The sequence below is a fragment of the Marmota marmota genome, unplaced genomic scaffold (genome assembly GCF_001458135.2).
Source record: "Marmota marmota marmota unplaced genomic scaffold, marMar, whole genome shotgun sequence".
Taxonomy (NCBI): domain Eukaryota; kingdom Metazoa; phylum Chordata; class Mammalia; order Rodentia; family Sciuridae; genus Marmota; species Marmota marmota.
The window spans coordinates 3,357,122-3,377,880 of NW_026000261.1; the positions used below are offsets into that span (position 1 = coordinate 3,357,122).

At 37.1% G+C, this 20,759-nt stretch overlaps 1 protein-coding gene across 1 annotated transcript in view; it reads left to right on the top strand.

The window, feature by feature from the left end:
* The window catches only part of LOC107152436 (short transient receptor potential channel 5), a 163,189-nt gene that overhangs the window by 109,855 nt on the left and 32,575 nt on the right, over positions 1–20,759 (top strand). Inside the window, exon 3 of the mRNA XM_015497957.2 lies at positions 18,468–18,866. Coding sequence (XP_015353443.1) covers positions 18,489–18,866 — 378 coding nt within the window. The 5' untranslated portion in view covers positions 18,468–18,488. The remainder of the gene's footprint in view (positions 1–18,467; positions 18,867–20,759) is intronic.

The window sequence follows — 20,759 nt, forward strand, 5'->3', positions numbered from 1 at the left end:
CCAGGAAAAAAAAAAAAAAAAAAAAAAAAACACTACACTCAAATTTTGCCATTAAAATTCTTTACTGTGGACTTGAAGTCTTTTTTTATTTCTAGGAATCACCTTTTTAAATGGCAAGATATTTCCTGTGCACAGTAATATTTTCAGCCTTTTACTCAGCTAACACCTTTATGGATATTAAATAGATAAGAAAGAACAAGTCCCTGTATCATTGGCCCACAGGCTCTGTGCTTGGCAAAGGCAGTGGTGGTAGATGTAAGAGAAAACTTTAAAAAGGGAAAGAAGAACTACTCAAATTAAAAAGTGCCTTTTCATTGTGTTTCAGAAAGTCAGCTAATGTGTATTCACATATAGGAATCGGTTTTTAAATACTATGAAAATAATTGGTGCCTTCTTATTGTGGCCTGATTATCCACTAGCAGGTCATTTGAGCTACTAGCCATTCTGTCTTACCCATCTCCTTAAAAACATTCTTATATTAGTAAAAGAAATTCAAAGAAAATGATAGCAAGTCCATCCATAAACTGCATAAATTCAAAATACCTTTACAACAGTACCCATGCCAAACATAAAAAGCTAGGAATATTCAGCAGTTTGTGTAAAAAAAGGAAAACTATAATGAGGAACCAAAAAAAATAGGAAGAAGAATTTGCTAAAGAAAACTAGGATTGTGATGAAATTGACATTTTTGACTTGAGTTCCAAATAATATTTTGCTTAGAATTTCAAAATGAAATTATAAATAGGTGATGAATCATAGCCCATTAATGAATATGTAGAACACATACAACCTTTTAAATACCTTTGAGGAAGGAGAGTGCTAAGAGCCAAATGCAGCCCTTGTAATCTTGATTACCAGTTTCTGTTATAAGCTGTTAGCCCCATCTGCCAAGCAGGCAATACCAATTCCCAGTCACTTACATTGGTTTTGGGGGACAGAAAACTGCTCACCCTTGTTATAACCATACATAAAACATCCCCTAATCACCTAATAAGGTCTCCTCATTTCCTCCTCATCCCAAACTGGGGTAAATTCTTACTGGGTGAAGGCTAGTAATTTAGATTGTATCATTCTAGAAAGAAACAGGTGGAATTGACTTGCCCCCATCTGCACAGCTTTTGAATATAAATAATAGCTTTTCATATTTCTGGATTTTTCCAAGATATGAAAATACCTAAAGTGGGGAAGGTCTCTATCACTTAAAAAAATTGTAAGCATGGATACAACCTGGTAAAAGGCCCTAAATGCAGAATCCTCTCTGGAACTTAGATGGAACATGGTGGCTCTGTCTTCAAATACAACATAAAGTAGAGCCATAAGAAGGCAAGAGGGGTAATTTACACAAAGGCTTTTGCTTTGAATACTGTATTTCATAGACTATTCCTTCATATTTCCATTTTATATTTGTGGGGGGAAAAACAAGTGAAAAGGCCTAGAGTGTGGAATCAGAAAACTTGGGTTATAATCCTGATTCTGTCACTTACTAGTATTTAACTCTCTCAGTAAATTATTGATTTCTGTGATGCTAAAAATAGTCACCTATTTTTAAAAGGTAAATGATCATTCTGGGAGGTAGGCAAGGAAAAAGTGAATGAGATACATTGAATGAGACAATGTATGTAAAAGAAATTTATAACCATAAAACTCTAAATAAGTATCAGGAACCATTAAACTAAGACAACTTAAAAGCCTTCTGACTCCACAGTCACATTTTATCTGGGAGAAATAATGATCAAGAGGAATCTTTCTAATGATAGGCATAAAATCCCAAGATAGTAGTATTAAAGGAAATTTGATGATAAATAAAAGCCCCACATTACACAGTATATTACAAAACTTACTTATAAAACTTAAACAATTTACACAATATAATAAGCATTATAAGCATTATAAGAAGTAGTACAAGATGACTAACTATATGAATAAATAACACTTTTAAAAGGACCAAGTCACTGAAAATTGTCAAAATATGGCTCCACAAATCACTGGTGGTATTCAGGTAGTATCAAGGTGTTCTGCCAGAAAAATCAATCTGTGCAAGACATGTTTTATTTATATGGACAATTTTAGTTAATGGGAAGAATTGTATCTATTTCCGTTTCTTTAGTCACAAACTTCTCTTAATCCTTTTGTGACTGCTAGCAGACATCTTTGGTGTCATCATGGCCTGCTTTTGCTCATGGTTGTATATTTGTACTTACACTTCAAACTACTGGTAAAAATTTCCTGTAGCCATACCACGGTATAAAACATACTATCCCAATCTCACCTCGAAGGGCCAGTTACCCAGAAGGGAATGTGGGGGCGGGGGCAGTTAGGACAGGAGATGCAAAACAGGACAACTGTAACCAAGGGAGAATGGGAGGCAAAAAAAAAAAAAACAACTCTGAAAACAAGCCAAAGTTTGCAGCCAAGAGGAACACAGTTTACATCACTATTTAATCCAGAGAACAAGGTGTGGATGGGATAGGAAGTTGTGAAAAAAAAAACATCAGAGGAGGAGGAGGAAGAGCCAGAAGGTGAAAGGCCTGTTGAGCAGGCTGTTGTATGTGTTCATATGCCCCTCCATTTATTGGGGATTCAGTGCATATTGAGAAACTAATGCTTAAAATTTGGATTAAGCCTGCGGGAATATTTCAGGGAAGCCACAAGAGCATCCTGAATTCCAAGTAATCTGCCATCCACATTTGAGAAGTACTGAAGTTGTTATGAATGGCAGAGCCACAGGGGATCATTATAGGCAATAGATGTACTCTGGGTGTAATCTTAATTCATGAAATTGACACAATGGAGGGACATTGTCTCTTTGAAGAACATATTCATCACAGTCTCTATTAGAAGAAAGATCGTGAGCTGGTTCCCCTTATGATGAAAATCACAAAGATCACAGTGATTCATTAAGATGGCTCTGAGCAGAATGACTGCTATTTCTGGAAATCAGCACTCAAGAGGCTACAATCACAGAACTCAGAGAGTCAGAGCAACCCCATCTTTGGATCTTGTTCTGTTCTACCTTTGGAGTACAGAGTTATAATGTCAGACTGACCTCAGAGTGAAAGAAAATGGAGATTCTTTCTGGATTATCACCTATAAAAACTGAGAACTGAGCCTCAAACTTCATGTCTTTTAGGCTGATTCATCCTGTTTGTCTCCTTGTAGTAAACAAATAGCTGATAAAAGTGTCCCTCATGTGGTACTGTACCTAATTCAATGGTCTCTAAGTACTATAAATGTTGCTAATACTTTGCAAACATTTATAATGTTAAAAAAATAGTTGACTTGGGTTCTGACATTGATTTTAGAAATCACCTTTGCTTATCCCCTTAATTTACAGAAAAGGAAATGAAGACATAAAGAAGAGATAATGTGTCTTGCTTGATTTCATGCTTTGAATTAGTGGCAGAGTTGAGACTAGAATCAAGTCTGCTAATTCCCAGAAAACTATTCTTTAATTGCACCATTTTATACATAGAGGTATGTACCATTATTTTCATTTTTCAGTTTTTTTAAGCTGTGCTGTTGTAACATTTCAAGTACAAATGTTATATGTTGGGGAAGGCAAAACAGTAGAAAATTAACCAGATTTGAAATGTGACCTTGTACAAAAAGTACAATTCTCTGGGTAATAACAAGGATGACCTGGTTTTACAGAACCCAATATGCAAAATGAGAAAGTTACAAAACAATCACATTGAAGGTGATTGCATTATAAGGGAATACTCAGCAGAACTTCTTGAGTGCATTTAAGCATTTAAGATCATTACTTGGCAGAACCTTCTGGGACAAAGAAACAAAGTTAAAACGTTAAAAGCCACTGCCAAATGAAGACCAAAAAGGCAAAATAAGCATCTTTGAAATAATAATGGAAATCACAAAGAAATAGAGCCTCTTTGACAGAAACTCAGTTTACCCTGAAAATTTTAGGGCTCTAGTAACCAGCCTAATGAATGGCCTTTCTCAGTCATACCGAAAACAGCACTATCACTTCCCCAGTCACTGAGGCTTAAACTTGAATATCATCTTGAGGTTCTCCCTGTGTCTCGTCTCCTGTGGTATACCCATTATCAAGTCCTGTTGTTCTTCCCTTGAAATAACTCTTAAAATTTTCCTTCTCTCCCTTCTATTAGCATTCTACATGAGATTCCATTCATTTATGGTTAAAAATACAAAAAACACATTATTTCTTACTCTAGTTCACCATTGGCACAACCATAGGAGTCACTTTATAACACACAACTTTCTTAATCTTGTCTTCTCTAAGAACCTATAGAAAGTCCCCAGTATCTATAAGATCAAGTTCTAGCTTCTCAACTAGATCTTCAATGTTGCCAAGTGAGTGGATGCAGTTTACCTTTTCGTACATTCTTTCATTTTCAAATATTGCCTGGACTTTCCCAATTCCCACCCTTGACTTCTACCCCCACCCCACATGAAAGAGAAATATCCTCTCAGCTCCCACCTCTGCCTATCTGAATCCTACCCAGCCTTAAATTTCAGCTCAGATTCTATCTCTTCCAAATACTTTCCTAATTTCCACTCTCAATAACTCTAGGTACTCTTGATCTTTACAATTTAATTTAGTGACTGGGTATAGTAGCCTATGCCCGTTATTCAAGCTACATGGGAGGCTGAGGCAGGAGGATGGCAAGTTCAAGGCCAGCCTCAGCGACTTAGCAAGAGCCTGTCTCAAAATAAAATAAAATAAAATAAAAGGGCCATGGGTTGTAGCTCAGTGGTAAAGAACTCTGGGTTTAATCCCCATACTGCAAAAAAAAAAAAAAAAAAAAAAGAAGAAGAAGAAGAATTTAGTGTCAGATACACTCAAGGCACTGATCTTGTCCTTGCTTTTTTATTTTTTCGAAATTGAACAAATGAACAGGTAAGAATTGCTATTTAACAAAGCTATTTATACAAAGTAACAGAGGGATGAGCAAATTTTCCTATAGCCCTTGATGATTCTCTATTACTAAAGAAAATGGCAGGCCATTGGTTGAAGTGTTCCCCAATCTTTCTTCTTCACAAGATGAAAATAACATTGATTGGAAAATCTTAAATGTACTTCACCCTTGATACATTTTCCATTTTTTTTTACTGGGGATTAAATCCTGGGGCATTTTACCACAAAGATAAGTCCCCAGCCTTATTTATTTTTTATTGAGGCAGAGTCTCACTAACTTGGTAAAGCAGGCCTCAAACTTTTGACCCCTCTGCCTCAGCCTCCTGAGTTGGTGGGAATTACAGACTTGAACAAACATGCTTAGAACATTTTTTCCATTTCTTACAGAAGCAGAGAATCTTAGGATATATAAGAAAGAAGGAACTTTGAATCATTGATCATACATTGCACATGAGAAAAACTGAGGTTCACTTCTGTTTCCTGGGATTTCTGATGTTCTTTCCCCTTAGAAAGCCACTTGAAGTAAATTAATTTAATGCCAGGCACACTCAAGACACTGATCTCTTCATTATTTGTTATGTGTTGAGAGCTTTAAAAACACTCCTGAGTTTTGACCCAGTAATATGACTTCTGGCAAACTATATTGGGTGAATAACCATGAATGTATGTAAAGATCTTTATGTACAAAATTTCCATTGCAGGCTCACATACAGTAATGTAAATAAATGGAAGAAAACCTTAAATATCTCCAAACTGGAGACTAGCTAGACACAGTATTATAGCATACCTGACCTGACCTGATCTAATGAAATATCATGTGGCCATTTAACATGATATGTTAGCATATATTAATATGAGGTATATTGTCTCAATTTCACCTCAGAGCCATTTCCCCCAAAAGGGAAATTTGTGGTGAGAAACGCAAAGAGTGTTGTATGGATAATTATATGTGGGAAATTCCTACAAAAATTAAGTGAAGAAAACTGATAGGAATATATGTATCGAATCATTTAAGATGCAGAAAGTCAAGGATCAAATGTTTTCTCTTATACGTGGAAGCTAGAGAGAAATAATGAATTCTTAAAAGGGGGACCTCATGAAAACAGAAGGGAGAACAGTGAAATGAGGAGAGACAAAAAGGGGAAGAATAGCAGAATGAAATCAACCAAAGTGTATCATGTGCATGTATTAACATATCACAATGAATTTCATCTTTATGTATAACTATAATTCACCAATTAAGCTTTTTTAAAAAGTTATAAAGAATTCATGGATAGGGGAGAATGGAATGATGTAATTTAAACCAGATGATCTTATTTTTATGAGAATGTATTCATGATTTCATGGTTTAAGAAATTTTTGTAACTCTTATTTTGAAATAATTTCATAGACATAAAAATGTTGCAAAAAGTAGTACAAAGAAGAATCTCATGTACCCTTCACCGCATTTCCTAATTGTTATCACATTTTTTTTACACAAGGAGTTCCTCTGCCCCACTTACAGTGGTTTTGCCAAGAAGCTCCTGTGGATTCCAAAGGACACTCATTTCTCATGACCTGTGAGAACTTGGTTGAAAGCCACTCTCAGACTAATAGTCAGATACAGGACTTTTAACCAATTACACTGCCTATTATTTGCTATAATCAGTGTCATTTCATTCTGCCTTTCCCTTGACTACTTCAAGTAACATAATGCAAAGTGATATTGAATATTGATCAATGGATTTAAACGCTCCTGTGCAGTTAAGTGACTTAAAAGAAGAAAATATAGGTTTTTCACTCATGTCTTCACCCTAGTGAAAATAAAAAGTATTGATCTAATTCATCTGCCAGTGGTTCTACAGAACTCCCCTGGACATTAGAGAGTAGAAGAGCTTGAACAATAAAATCACTACATGTCAATTGTCATAAAAATACATTATGCAAATGAAGTGTCCAAATTTAAGCATAGATATTACAAACTTTTTCCATATAATTGGAAGAGTCACCTGTATTATAGATATTTTAGAGATATCATCCAGCCATCCAGAACTGTCCAACAGAACTTTCTACAGTGATAAAATGTTCTACATCTATACTATCCAACATGCTAGCCATGAGCCACATGTGGTTATTAAATGTTTAAAATGTGGCTGGTGCAACTAAGGAACTCATTTTATTTTATTTTAATTCACTTAAACTTAAATAGCCACATATGGCTAGTGGCTAATGTACCCGACAGTAGAGATCTAGATCCTTCTCCATCCTAAGTAGAAAATTTCTCTCTAGTACCCATAATCTCTTTGCATCCTCTCTGATAACCACATCTATTCCTAATAGCTCCAATTACAATTTATAATTGTGGTACTCTGTTTTTGATGCACATTAGATTCACTTGGGGCGCTATTGTAAAATGTCATTATAAGAAGGATGGGTGACCCAGATATGGCTATTTTTTTAAAGCTCCTCTGGTGGTTCTACTGTGCAGTCAGGGTTGGGAACCTTGAATCAATATAGATGACTCCCAATTCTGTATCTCCAGCTCTCAATGCTCAGCTCCATATACTGTCTAGATTTCTCCTGTTGATCCAACAAAACCTTCAAACACCAATACATCCAAACATGATATATTTAGCTCTCATTTCCCTCTTTCACATACTTCAAATAGTAATTGCTGGACTTCTGCTATTTTGATATTTGTTTTTTGTATATTTTATACATGCTTTGTTCCCCATTTCCTTCATTACTGCCTTTTTTGCATTTAATTCATAGTATAAAATTTTGATTCCCTTCTCATTTCCTTTTGTGTTTACTTTTTAGTTATTTTCTTAGTAGTTATTCTTAAAGATACAGTTAGTATCTTTGAGTTTCTTGGATGTGTGGATTTAACTATTTCATCAAATATTGGTAGTTTAGAGCCATTATTTCTTCAAATGTACTTTGTGTCCCTTTCTTCTTTTTATTTTGGGATTCCTATCATGTATCTGTCAGTATCGAGCCTTACAAATCTCTGAGGTATAGTTCATTGCTCTTCATTCTTTCTACTTGCTGCTCCACTGGCTCGATGTTTTTAATTGATATATCTTCAAGTTCATTGATTCTTTGATATATCTTCAAGTCCATTGATTTTGTCATCTACCTGCTCAAATATCTTGCTTGGCATGTGGCAAACAATACTGGAGAAGCTCCTCCAACTCTGAAAAAATTCCAGGGTTGGGGAGGAAAACAAAGACAACCCTCTGAACTAACCCCTCTTCATGCAAAAATTCAATACATATATATTGGCCAGTTGAAACATACAATCACAATTTCTTAAGGACAAGGTTCATATTGCTCTCTCAGGCACGAGCAAGAAACCCTAGGAATGTGGACCATTTTCCCCAAGGCTTCATTGGTGGATAGTAGCTGGTTCAGTAAAATTGCCAAAAACTCTTGCCAAATTTAACAACTTCTTTCTTGAAATACTACCCTAGTTATGGTAAGGTTTTTATTAAATTCCAGAGTCCAGAAAGTTGATTATGATGGCTTTTGCTACTTTAATCAGTGTTTTAGTGGAAGGATGTGTTTTGGAAATTCTCTACTGTGCCATTTTTGGTGATGTTCTTTTAATCAGAATTTTCATAGAATGTTTTACACATTTAAACTCCCATTTAAACATCAAGCGTTTTGTTTGTTTCTTTGTTTTGTTTTGGGGTCTTTTTTTCCAACCTGAATAAGATAGTTTTATAAGTTTCTATCTTAATAAAGCGAAATTATATATATATTTTTAGATTGAGTCTGTCTATTTTTTTTCAAGAGAGAGAATTTTTTTTAATATTTATTTTTTGACGGACACAACATCTTTGTTTGTATGTGGTGCTGAGGATCGAACCTGGGCCACACGCATGCCAGGCGAGCGCGCTACCACTTGAGCCACATCCCCAGCCCCAAAGTCTGTCTATTTTGTAACATAATATTTCCCTATCCTCTTTGGTCTTTATAACCTTCAATCACTTCTTTTATATGAGTGATGTTTCTTTCTTGTCAAATTTTTCCCTAGGTACCTTAAGATGTTGTTATTATTATGAATTATATACTTTCCACTTTAATTTTTAAGTGGAGATGATAATTTCTAGCATAAACTTTTTAAAGTATTGATAGTTGTAAAATTTTCTTGCATTCTGTCACTTGACCAAAGTCTCTTGTTAATTCTAACAGATTGTTTTTATAAAGTTTCTTGGATATTTTATTTATACATTACCTGTGTATGAAGGTAATTTTGAATATGTTTAAATATTTATAATATTTTCATGTCATTAATCAGAACCTTAAAGTTAAATAATAGGAGTGATGCTAGCATCATTTTCTTGTTCTTTATTTTAATGGCAATGGGTCCAGTATTTCACAAGTAACTATGGCATTCATGATTGATTTAAGGTAAGTCTTTTTGTATAGTTAGTTTGCTTCTGTTGTAGTTTTACTTAGATTCTTTTTTTTCCCTTGGGTACTGGGGAATTGAACTCAGGACACTCAACCACTTAGCCACATCCCCAGCCCTACTTTGTATTTTATTTAGAGACAGGGTCTCACTGAGTTGCTTAGGGCCTCATTGTTGCTGAAGCTGGCTTTGAACTCATGATCCTCCTGCCTCAGCCTCCCAACCCACTGGCACTACAGGTGTATGCCACTGTGCCCAGCTTAGGTTCTTAAAGTAAATGGATACTGGATTATATCAAATTATTTTCATCTATTGATATAACCATGTTTCCTTAAGTTGTTGACTTATTCATTGAATTGTATTGATAATTTCTTGTTATTTAATCATGATTACATCTTAGAATGAATTACACTTGGCCATAATGTATTATTCTTCAAAATCATTACTGTTTTTCAATTTGCTAATATTTTATTTGTAATTTGGGGGATTATTTTCATGATTGAAATTGGCCTATAGTTTTGATTTGGGAATATTTTTATCAGGTTTTGGCATTAAGATATTCTAGCTCTGTAGAATTAATTGGGGAGTGTTCTTTCTTTTCTATTATCTGAAATATTTTCAATGTTAAGAAAATTGGCTGTATTTTTAAGTTCTATATACAGCTGCAATGCCATCTGATCTAAATAATTTAATTGGTAGATATTTCAAAACAATCTTAATTTCTTTTATGATTATTAGTCTGTTCAAGTTCTTTATCTATTGGTGGTTTGATTTTGATAATTTATATTTTTTAAAATGCTATCACTTAGGATGTCTTCACCTACTTTTAATTAAAAAATGACTTAAAGCAGATTAACAAAAATAGGATTATCATGTCACACAACTAGAAGCCTAGAGGTTGAACAGTTCTCAGATTGGTTAATTAAGTGGCTTAAAAACTTTACCAAGTACCCAACTTACACTATCCTCAGCATGTAGGCTGCATCTCTTAGTTTGGCTGCCCTCATAGTTCCAAAATGAATGCCAGAGTCTTTAGGGTCACATGTAAATGACAACATTCAGGGGCAAAAAAGAAAATGGTTCTTCTTTTATCTCCTTTGAATTGCAAAAAAATAATAATAATAATAATAATAATCCTTTCCTAGAAGCCGTCTGGCACATCTCATTGGCTAGAACTGCATCAGAGACCCAAATCCACCTTAATCACTCACCAATGCAATCACATTACCAATATCAATTTGTTTTATAATAATTATGACTCTTTGCCTAAGGTGAAGGAGGTGCTTCTTGCCAGAACACATGGCTCTATGGTAGTTGTAGTATGGAGCTATGGTTAAACATACAAACCAAAGAAAGGCTCTGGCAACAGAGTAATCCCCCATCCCTATCTTCATCACTATTTCTTATGACAATTTAAAACATTTATTGAGAGGCTACTATGTGCCAGGTTCTTGGAATAGAGTAGTAAATATGACTGAAAAGGGATTTGCTATTATGCAGCTTACATTTGTGTTGGGAAAACTAAATGTCAAAATAACAAACAAAATATGGTCAATTCAAGTAATGTAAGTTCCTATAGAACATATCTTGAAGAAAATATTGAATAAATCAAGCCAGGGTAATGAGATAGTGACATATCGAGGAGCTTGAAAGAGTAGTCCTCTTGGAAGGCTTTACTGAGGTGATAACATTTGATCTAAAATACCTATATAATGAGAAACCAACTGGAGACCTATGGAAGAGCAAACCACATATGCAAAGGCCCTGAGGTAGGCATATGCTTGACAGCTTTGAAGAACAGAAAGCTATCCAATCATCTCTTTAATACCATTGTGGTTTATATGGCAAGGCCTGAGCACATGCTATTTTCACTGTGTAGAATGATCATCCCTACATAGCCTTCACTCATCTCCAAGGTGGAGTTGAACACTTCTTCCTGTGCCCTTAATATAGATTAGAAACCTTATAACACTGCAGTACATTTAACTTATTTATTTTTTGAGGAAAAAATGAAGTTTTATTGCTTTGCTAGCAAAGGAGAAACACAGGGGACTCCTGTCCCAGAGGCTATGATTCTGCACATCCAGGGGAACAGAGGACATTTAAAGAGGTAATTAAAAGGCTGCATTCCATGTGTTCTCTGTCTGAGTTGGAATGATTTATCTATATTTTTTGTCTCCCCCTCTGGACTTGCAGTTTATTGAAGGTAAGGCTATGTCATTTGATTAAGTATATTTGTGTTCCCTACTACCAAACACTCTGGGCCTGCCAAATGATAGGTACAGGACAAGTACTTATTGAATTAAAAGACTGAATATATACTATTGTTGATAGTACTGTAGGCTTTATGGAGCATATAAAAGAACCTGCCTTCACTGAGGTAGTTAAAAATATAAACTCTGGAATTGGAAGCTTGCTTCCAAGTCCCCTCTACCACCTACTAGCTGCATAATCTTAAAGAATTTATTTAGCCTCTCAGTGCTTCAGTTTCCCTATCTATAAAGTAGGAGATAATAAGTTAATAGTTAACTTATTATCTCACAATGAGGATTAATTTAAATACTGTATATGAAGCACTTAGTACATATACCTGCACATAAGTGGTAAATATTAACTTATTTATAAATTGATCAAATTGTTAGGTTGATAAAATTTATACACACATGAAAACAAAATTCTGGAAACACATCACTATGCAGGACTCTATGCCTCCTAAACCAAGATGATATAAAATCATGACCTCAACAGTGCATTGTAGAAGGAAAGAAGGAAGGAAGGAAAGGAAGGAGTACCCACAGTGTAACTTGTGCTGGCCTGACCATATCTAGAGCACTTTGTTTATTTCTGAGCATCAAAGTATAATACAGATATAAACAAACCATTAGGATGCTCCAAAATCTGGAAACTACTTAATAGGAAGAACTATTGCAGAAACTAAAAATGCTAATTGTAGAGAAGGGTCTATTTGGACAAAGGAAAACACAAGCGCCAACATAAAATTTTTAAAGGTTGTTATGTGGAACAAAAGAGCTTTGCTTGATATTGCTGTAGAAAGCAAAAATAGGTCCAGGGAACAAAACCTGGAACATGACCTCAGATGAACATTAAGAACATTAAGAAAATCGGCACTCACCACATAGGTGATATTGTCAAGAGAACTTTTTTGTTGGGCTAGGGATTATTTTAGATGACCTGTAAAATCCCTTGCAGGGGGTTCAAGATTGGTACTTTTCAAGGAAAGAGTAGTGTTATTATTTTAAAGTTAGGAAATTATCAACATGGCAATCTGAAAGAAGCCAAAATGTTCTGGAAATCAACACCCCACAACCTTCCTCTGAATAGGCCATCCCTGTGCCTTTGTACATGGAATTTGTATTATAGTCACACTTTGGATTGGGCAAAGTACCTCTTCAAATGTAACTTTTTTCCTAGATAAGTTATGTCTTTAAGCTATTCAGACATTACTACCAGTTTTTTTTTTTTTTAATCACAGTGCTTGGTATATAGTAAGGATCATTTACTAAAGTATTAGTTCTCAGTCATTCATACTTTAGATTGCACAGATTTTATCAGGTTCAATCTTTCTGCCTTAAAATGGTCCTGAAGAGATGGACAATTGGACAGATGAGCATGGATAACCAAGAGAAGTCACAAGGTTTCACCATTTATGCCCCAGTCCTTATGAAACACAGTATGAGCTCTGTGCAGATACCAGGTCCCTCTGAAGGTATTATTATTATTTTTAGTTGTGAAGCCAGGCTTTTCTCCTCACAGATGAAGTTCTGTGCTAGGCAGTGATCTGGGCCAGGATTTGGCAAGGCCACATTGCACCCTGGCTTTCTGCCCAGCCCATCGATTTAGCTCTTTAAATCGCATCATTTAAGCCTACAAATGTCACAGACACCATTAGACAAACTCCTCTGGCCAGCAGTGAAGGAAAGAGAGAACATGATAAGCCCTCTGAGGCAGCCTGTTGAACCATTCTTAATCTTTCATGCTTGGGGGACTACAATGGTAATGGGGTTCGCTGGCAGAATGGCATGGAATACAGGCAGGTTTTGTTTTTAGCAGTTAAGAATAAATTTCAAGGCTTGGTGGCAATGGCAGTTGAGTGAAGTCTGCCAAGTAAAATGGTAAAAGGTGATTAGAAGGAAACTTCTCAATAATACCTTCAGAGATGCCAGGAAATCTATCATTATTTCCTTATTCCCAGAATTATGGCAGAGTAGGAGTAATAGTAAGCATATGGAGAAGGGATTGATCTCAGAGTCTGGAATGAGGCCAAAGCTGTAAGGATTATGTGGCTCCAACTGTGGGGACTGGAAGAGAGCAGGGAATGAGGCAAGTCACTTGACATCTACATGAATTTCATGTCAAGAGACAATATAGGTAACTGAATTTTTGTTTCATTCTCAGTGCATAGTGTAAAGGTGGACATGGCTATTTAAAAGAGATTTCCAAGGCTGAGCAGCAGGCCTCTCCTTTCCCCACTATCCTTCTAGTCAGACATCTATTTAATTCCAAGGTCACAACAACTTTCTTAATGATGAAATCATGTTAAGATATTAGTACCTGTTGGACTGAGGGTGTGACTCAGTAGTAGACTGCTTGCCTTGCATGTGCAAGGCCCTAGGTTCAACCCCTGGAACCACACATAAAAAAGATACCACTAGCTGATAGCCATATGATTTATTATTCCTTCTAGAGGTCATTTTGGAGATGTCATACATTAAAGCAAAAGAGTGACTCACTAATGGTACAATATCAGCCAAACATCTGGAGATATTTTTTCTTTCTACAGAAGGATTCAACGAAGCCTGTCATAACAGCCCACTAGAAATGAAATAGACCAGATTAATCCAAATGCAAGGGATGAAAAGTACAACTAGATTTTGAGTTGAATATATACCATCCAATTATACTTATTTCAAATCTTAAATTACCATGATTTCACTGTCGTCTCTCTCCACTTCTTTAACTCATGTACATAGTGAAAATTTGACACATAGAATTCCATGAATGGTACTGCTTATTGAATTCATTATGGTAACTATCAGAGGCATTAGTAGTATAGTGCTGCTCCAGTACCTGGCACAGTGCCTGGGGCATATTAACTATTCAAAATTATAATAATTATTTTTACATCTTTATTGCCCCAGCTCCTGGCATAATGCCTGGCATAAAATAGAGCACTGCTGAGTTGCTTCCCGTTGTTCTCACTTTTCCATGGGATACATTTTTCTTCTGTTTTCCCCAATGCTGTTCCTTACTAGTATAGTCTTAGATCTTCCTGTAAGAATAGTGCTTAGCTCAGCACTATCAGTGACACCATCAGAAAAGCCACTTAGTCTTTTCTTCTATGGCAAATGGGTAGCGAGTGTTTACGACCATTTTTTCAGATAGGAAAACTGAGGTTATGAGCTGTTACCTTGGAATTTTAGCTTACTGCTCACCCTTGTATCTTATTATAGCTTCCAAAATAGGGCCCTGCTCCACATCCCACCCCCCCCCACCATTTCCCTGCCAGGCCATCGTCAATCTCATCAGTTTTATTCTTACACTCTGTGGGGCCTGGAATGCCCTCATATTTTCATATTTATTCCATCCTCCAGGGATTAGCTTAAGAACTACCACCTCCATGAAATCTCTGAGACTTGCAATCCTCTTTGAATCTGGTGATCGAGCCTGTTCTGAAATCACAAAGCATCAAATCAGTACCATCTAATTTAGCACTCGACTGTGCCAACTCTCCTCAGTTAGATGGTTTTTGCTCATTAAACATCCATTAATTATCTGTTGTGTAGCAGACCCTGTGTGAATGTTTGGGAATTCTCAAATGAAAGTATTCCTACCTTTCTATTGAAGCAGACCAGGTTCCCCACCCAAAAGACCTTTGCCATAATTAAGCTTCTCTTCTTGTCAGAAAGATTTTTACAAAAAGTGTCAAAATAATGTCAGCAGGGTTTCTGCAGAGGGCATTGTGGTTTGAAGCTTCCTCTTTCTTGTAAGTACAAGGTTTGCAGACAAAAGGTATGATAGAGTTAGAATCTGCAATCAAGCTTGCTGGGCAAAATGATATTATCTCTGTTTTCTTGGTAAAAAGTGGTAAAACCTCTGTATAGCCTAAGACTATGGGATAAAGAGTAACTGTTATGTACCCATCTACTGTCATGTAACCACACCACTGAAAATAAATCCAAAAGAATTTCCAGACTTGGGGTCCAGAGATTTTTAGCCATTCGCAACTCTGGACTGCTATAGCTTATAAACCTGCTTCCTGAAAATTCCTCAGATGTCCAGCCTCTACTGTCTCACATCAGTATGGCTAAAACATAGGGTGAAATGAAGAAAGATACAGGAATATCAATGGAAGGTTGCCTCATTCTTTCTTCATATAGATACCAAGTGTCTAGGGTGTGCCAGGCACTGGATGAGGTGCAGGTGCTAGAAAAATAGGACAGATGCAATTTTTGCACTTGAGTTTTAAAGTTAATTGGATAGGAGAGATAATTATTCAGCAAGACAAAGAAGTATGTAAAGAGAAATTATGGTAAGCATTCAAAAGGAAGGAAGAGGACAGGGTACAATGGAGAGAAGAATATGAAGGAACTATTTTAGATAGGGTGGTTAGTGGAGGTCGCTGTAAGGAAGTGGTATTTTGTTGAGGCCTGCAAGATGAAAAAAGCTGAAGAAGAGTGTCCCAGGCTGTGATCAAAGCTCTTGAGGTAGGAAAAAGTCTCAGCATATTGGAAGAAGATTTAAACCAGGCATGATGGCACAAATCTGTAATCCCTGAAACTTGGTGGTGGGGGAGGACTGAGGCAGTAGGAACACAAGTTTAAGGTCAGCCTCAGAAATTTAGCAAGACCCTGTCTCAAAATAAATTAATTAATTAAAAAGACTCAGTGGTAGTGCCACTTGGGTATCATGTGCAAGACCCTGGGTTAAATCCCCAGAATTTTTGTAAATAAATCCCACTTTTTGTAAAAAATCTTTCTGACCCTTTTGGTTTACAACATAGACAGCAGTCTACAATTAGTATTGTGAAGAAGAAAAAAAATAAGAAGTTCCATAAGGCTAAAGAGTACTGGCTAGGGGTGAGAGAGTTGCTTAAGAAGACAATGGAGAGGTAAATGCTTTGGAGAGCCAATACCTTGCAGACCTTATAAGGAATATTCATTCATCACAAAGGCAAGAGAAAACTAACCAACGAACAATGAAATGGGATTGTTTTTTTTTTTTCATGGATAATTTGGGGGTAAGATAGAAGGTAGACTTCAATGGGAGAAAATACAATCAGGATGATCAGTCAATTCCAAGGTCATAGCAATGGTACAGGTGAGAGTTGATGAAAGCAGCTACCTGCTCTTTCCTGCCCCCTCCTGGCACCACATTCATTAGCATAGTGCTAGGCACACTGGGAGCTCTAAGTGATCAAGTAAACAAATGAAAGTTGAATTGAGTTTCTATTCAGGAGGTCATACAATCTCTTCTCCCTTTCCCCTTTTGGTTTACAACATAAAGAGCAGTCTACAATTAGTATTATTAAAGTCATTTGCTGTATAGTTGTCAATGCTTACTCTAAGTGCTGCTTTCCTTTAGCTACTGCTGAGTTACTTGAAAGTAGTGAAAGAAAATACCAGTGCTTCTCAAGAGAGCCAAACAGCACCCTGCTCTCCTGAGATCTGGATGCAAAGAGAAATTTGTCATTTAGCCCTCTTCAGGGCAAGAGGCACCTCTCATCTACAAATGCTAACTTCCCAGAAGATCACAAGGACATGAATTACAAATTCCACTTGATATAATATATGCTTCTCCTTCTGCCAAAGCAAGGATATAATTACCTGAAAGAGTGAGGTAAATGTTTGTGGAAGCTCCATGTCTTCATTTTCTCTTACATCCAGGAGATGAGACAAGGGGATCTTTATCACATTTCCATTTCCTTTTGCTGGCAAAATAGTTCTATAATGAAAAACACTGAAATAGGACCATTCTAGTTCGGCCTCCAAGGGAGCCTGGAGGACTAAGAGATGGGAAGGAAAGGGGAGCCAATCACATAATGGATCTGAGCCTCATGTTCTCCCCTGAGATCATCATTTCCATCTTACAGGGCTAGTACAAGGAGTCAATAAGGAATGTGAGTGAATTTGATCCTGTAAATTATAAGACAAGAGCTCTATCTTGTGATTCATTCTATGCAAATGAAGGCAAAAACTGTCTCTTTTTTCCTTGCCCTCCCAGATAAAGTTTAAACACATTGTAGGAGCTCAGTAAATAGGTTTTTGCTTAAAAATCAATTCCATTAAGAATAATCTGGCTTTAGATCTGGTACAAATAAAACAGACCATTCACTTCTCAGAATTAAATCAAACAGATTCTCAGATCTGTTAGCGCATTGGTTTGGAATGGTAGAAGGAAAAAAATCATGGATGGGCAGAGGCAGTGCATGCTTATCTTTTGCAGATGGCTTTGGCTGATTGGAGTCAATATCCCTTCCCCAGTGAGCAGCAACAAGAAACAGGATTGCAGTTAGCACTAAAACAGCATTTCAATCTAGGATGTGCATCTGGGACAGTTGCAAATGTAATCTTGAAAATTAGTACAAACCCACAGACCAAGGGCTCAAAAGGAAACTGGCCAAAGATGAGCACCAACTTTCCATCATCAACCAGCAGTATTATTATGAGTATTTTCAGGCAGCAGAAAGGAAGGAAGGAAAGAAGGAAGAATTTGTACCATATGTTGGACGGTTTACTCTGTGACAGTTGCTTTGATAATGTACACCTCCTGTAACTCTCACAATAGCTTTACAAGGCAAGAATTATTCTCTCACATAGGACCTAGCACACAATAAGCAGTCACTAAATGATAACTGCCAGTGATATTATTAACATGAATAACCTTAGTAATAATAAGTGAAGCACAGAGGGTTTGAGTAAATTAGCCAAGGTCTCAGAGCTGACAAGTGATAGAATGGGTGTTTGAGTTCAGGTCTTTATAACCCTAAAGCCTGAGCTTTTTCTGCTGTACCCCTTGGCAAGAGGGAAAGGATAGTGTCATTAAAACACTTTGGGATTTTTCCAACCCCTTAGCAAGGCTGCCCTCTGTAACTTGTCACCTGAGACCTTCAGATAACTAAGAATGTTTTTGGTCTTTCCCTCTCTCCTCACTCAGCTTTCTAAATTGCTATGAACCATGGCCCAGCTATACTACAAGAAGGTCAATTATTCACCATATAGAGACCGCATCCCCCTGCAAATCGTGAGGGCTGAGACGGAGCTCTCTGCCGAGGAGAAAGCCTTCCTCAATGCTGTGGAGAAGGGGGACTATGCCACTGTGAAGCAGGCACTACAAGAGGCCGAGATCTACTACAATGTCAACATCAACTGCATGGATCCTCTGGGTCGGAGTGCCCTGCTCATTGCTATTGAGAATGAGAACCTGGAGATCATGGAGCTACTGCTGAACCACAGCGTGTATGTGGGTGATGCATTACTCTATGCCATCCGCAAGGAAGTGGTGGGTGCTGTGGAGCTTCTGCTCAGCTACAGGAAGCCCAGCGGAGAGAAACAGGTAAGAGAACTCCCTACACGCTGGGAAATGGCCAGAAACAGCAGCACACAGTTCAAAGCCTTGAAACTAGGGAAGGTTAGATAGTCTGGAGTTAGGAAACTCTATCTCAGGAATCGCTTCAGTGATCTCAGGGTGGTATTCTAGAGCTATGCTGAGTTATGCTCACTTGCCTTTTCCTTTTTAATATTTGCCCATATACATTCAATACATAACGATTCAAAATTGTACTCTTCATTTCCAGAATATGCAAGCAATTTCTACTTCTCCTACCCCTGCTTCTTTCTTCATTTCCTTACTGTACTCAATGGTTAGATTGTAGAAAATAAGAGACCAAACACAGACCTGGCTTTCTCATTCCCACTGGCCTCTCTTCTGCAGATGAGAAAGGAAACTTTGAACTTGGATGCCACTGTAGAGATACAGATGGACGTAAGCCCTCCCATATTTTCCAAGTACCTGTTTATGTGACTGCATTCCACTCATAGACGTTTGGGTTTTGCCCTGGTGATTATCATATGCTTCAAGGCACCTAGATTAGATATTCCGTAGTCATCTTTGATACCTCCCTCTATCTTGCCTCCATATTTAATTCCTAAGCCCTATGCTTTCTTAATTCCCATACATATTTTCTTTTCTCTCTATCCCAGCTTCCACCACTATGACTCTATTTCCATCATCTCTCTCCTAGATGAGTGATTCTCAAAGTATAGTCCCTAGATGAGCAGCATCAACATTAACTGGGAGCTTATTTTAAAATGAAAAACCTTAACACTCCCCAGTTCAGTTCTAAAAATCACAAACTCTGGGGTTGGGTTCAGCAAGCTGTAACTTAATAAGCCCTCCAGGGAATTTTGATGCATGCTAAGGTTTGAGATCCACTGTCCTGGACTAACAAAAAATGTCTAGCTGGCCTCCCTGCATTTTCCCTTCTTTCAAGCCATCCTAAAAAAATGAGCTTGGTTTATTTGTATTGAAATCTCATAATGATCCTATCATTCCTGTCCATCTTTCAGCAAGTATAATATATCCTTGACTTAGTCTACTTTCTGTTTCTGTGACAAAATACCTGAAGCTTTGTAATTTATAAAGAAAAGTATGGTCAGGCACAGTGGCACACGCCTGTAATCCCAGTGACTCTATAGGCTGAGGCAGGAGGAATGCAGGTTCAAAGCCAGCCTCAGCAACTTAGTAAGGTCCTAAGCAACTTATGAAACCTTTTCTCAAAACATAAAATAAAAGGGACTGTGGATGTGGTTCAGTGATTAAGTGTCTCTGGATTCAATCCCTAGTACCAAAACAACAACAACAAAATGTATAACTCACAGTTTTGGTGCCATCTATTCAACTTCTGATGAGAGTCCCCTGGGCTGCATCACATTGTGGTAGGAAAAATGGAAAGGGAACCAACCACAGGCAAAAAGAGCAATATGAGAATATATAGTGGCCTCAGCTATGCTGAGTTTTGCTCACTTGCCTTTTCCTTTATAAGAACATGCTCTTTTATAACTAACTCACTCTGCAGGACCAGCATTCATTCCTTTCCAGATCAGTGCTCCCAATAACCTAATTATTTTGCACCTCTTAAAGGTTCTACTACTTTAACATCACCACACTGAGGACCAAACCTCCAGCAAAAGAAACCTTTGACGACAAACTGCATCCATACCATAGCATTCCTTATTAGAAGAGAAACTAACCCATAAAGCCTAACACTCAGTACCCTTCATATAATAGTCTTTTTTAGTCTTGTCTTCCCCTAGTCCTTTGTAAACACCCCCCAAGTCAGACAAGTCTCTTCACTGTCTCTCTTCTTTAGGGGCATAGAATTGGGCATATAGTAGGGACAAATAAAATACTGAATCATCAGAAATACCACACCTCAATACATTCCAC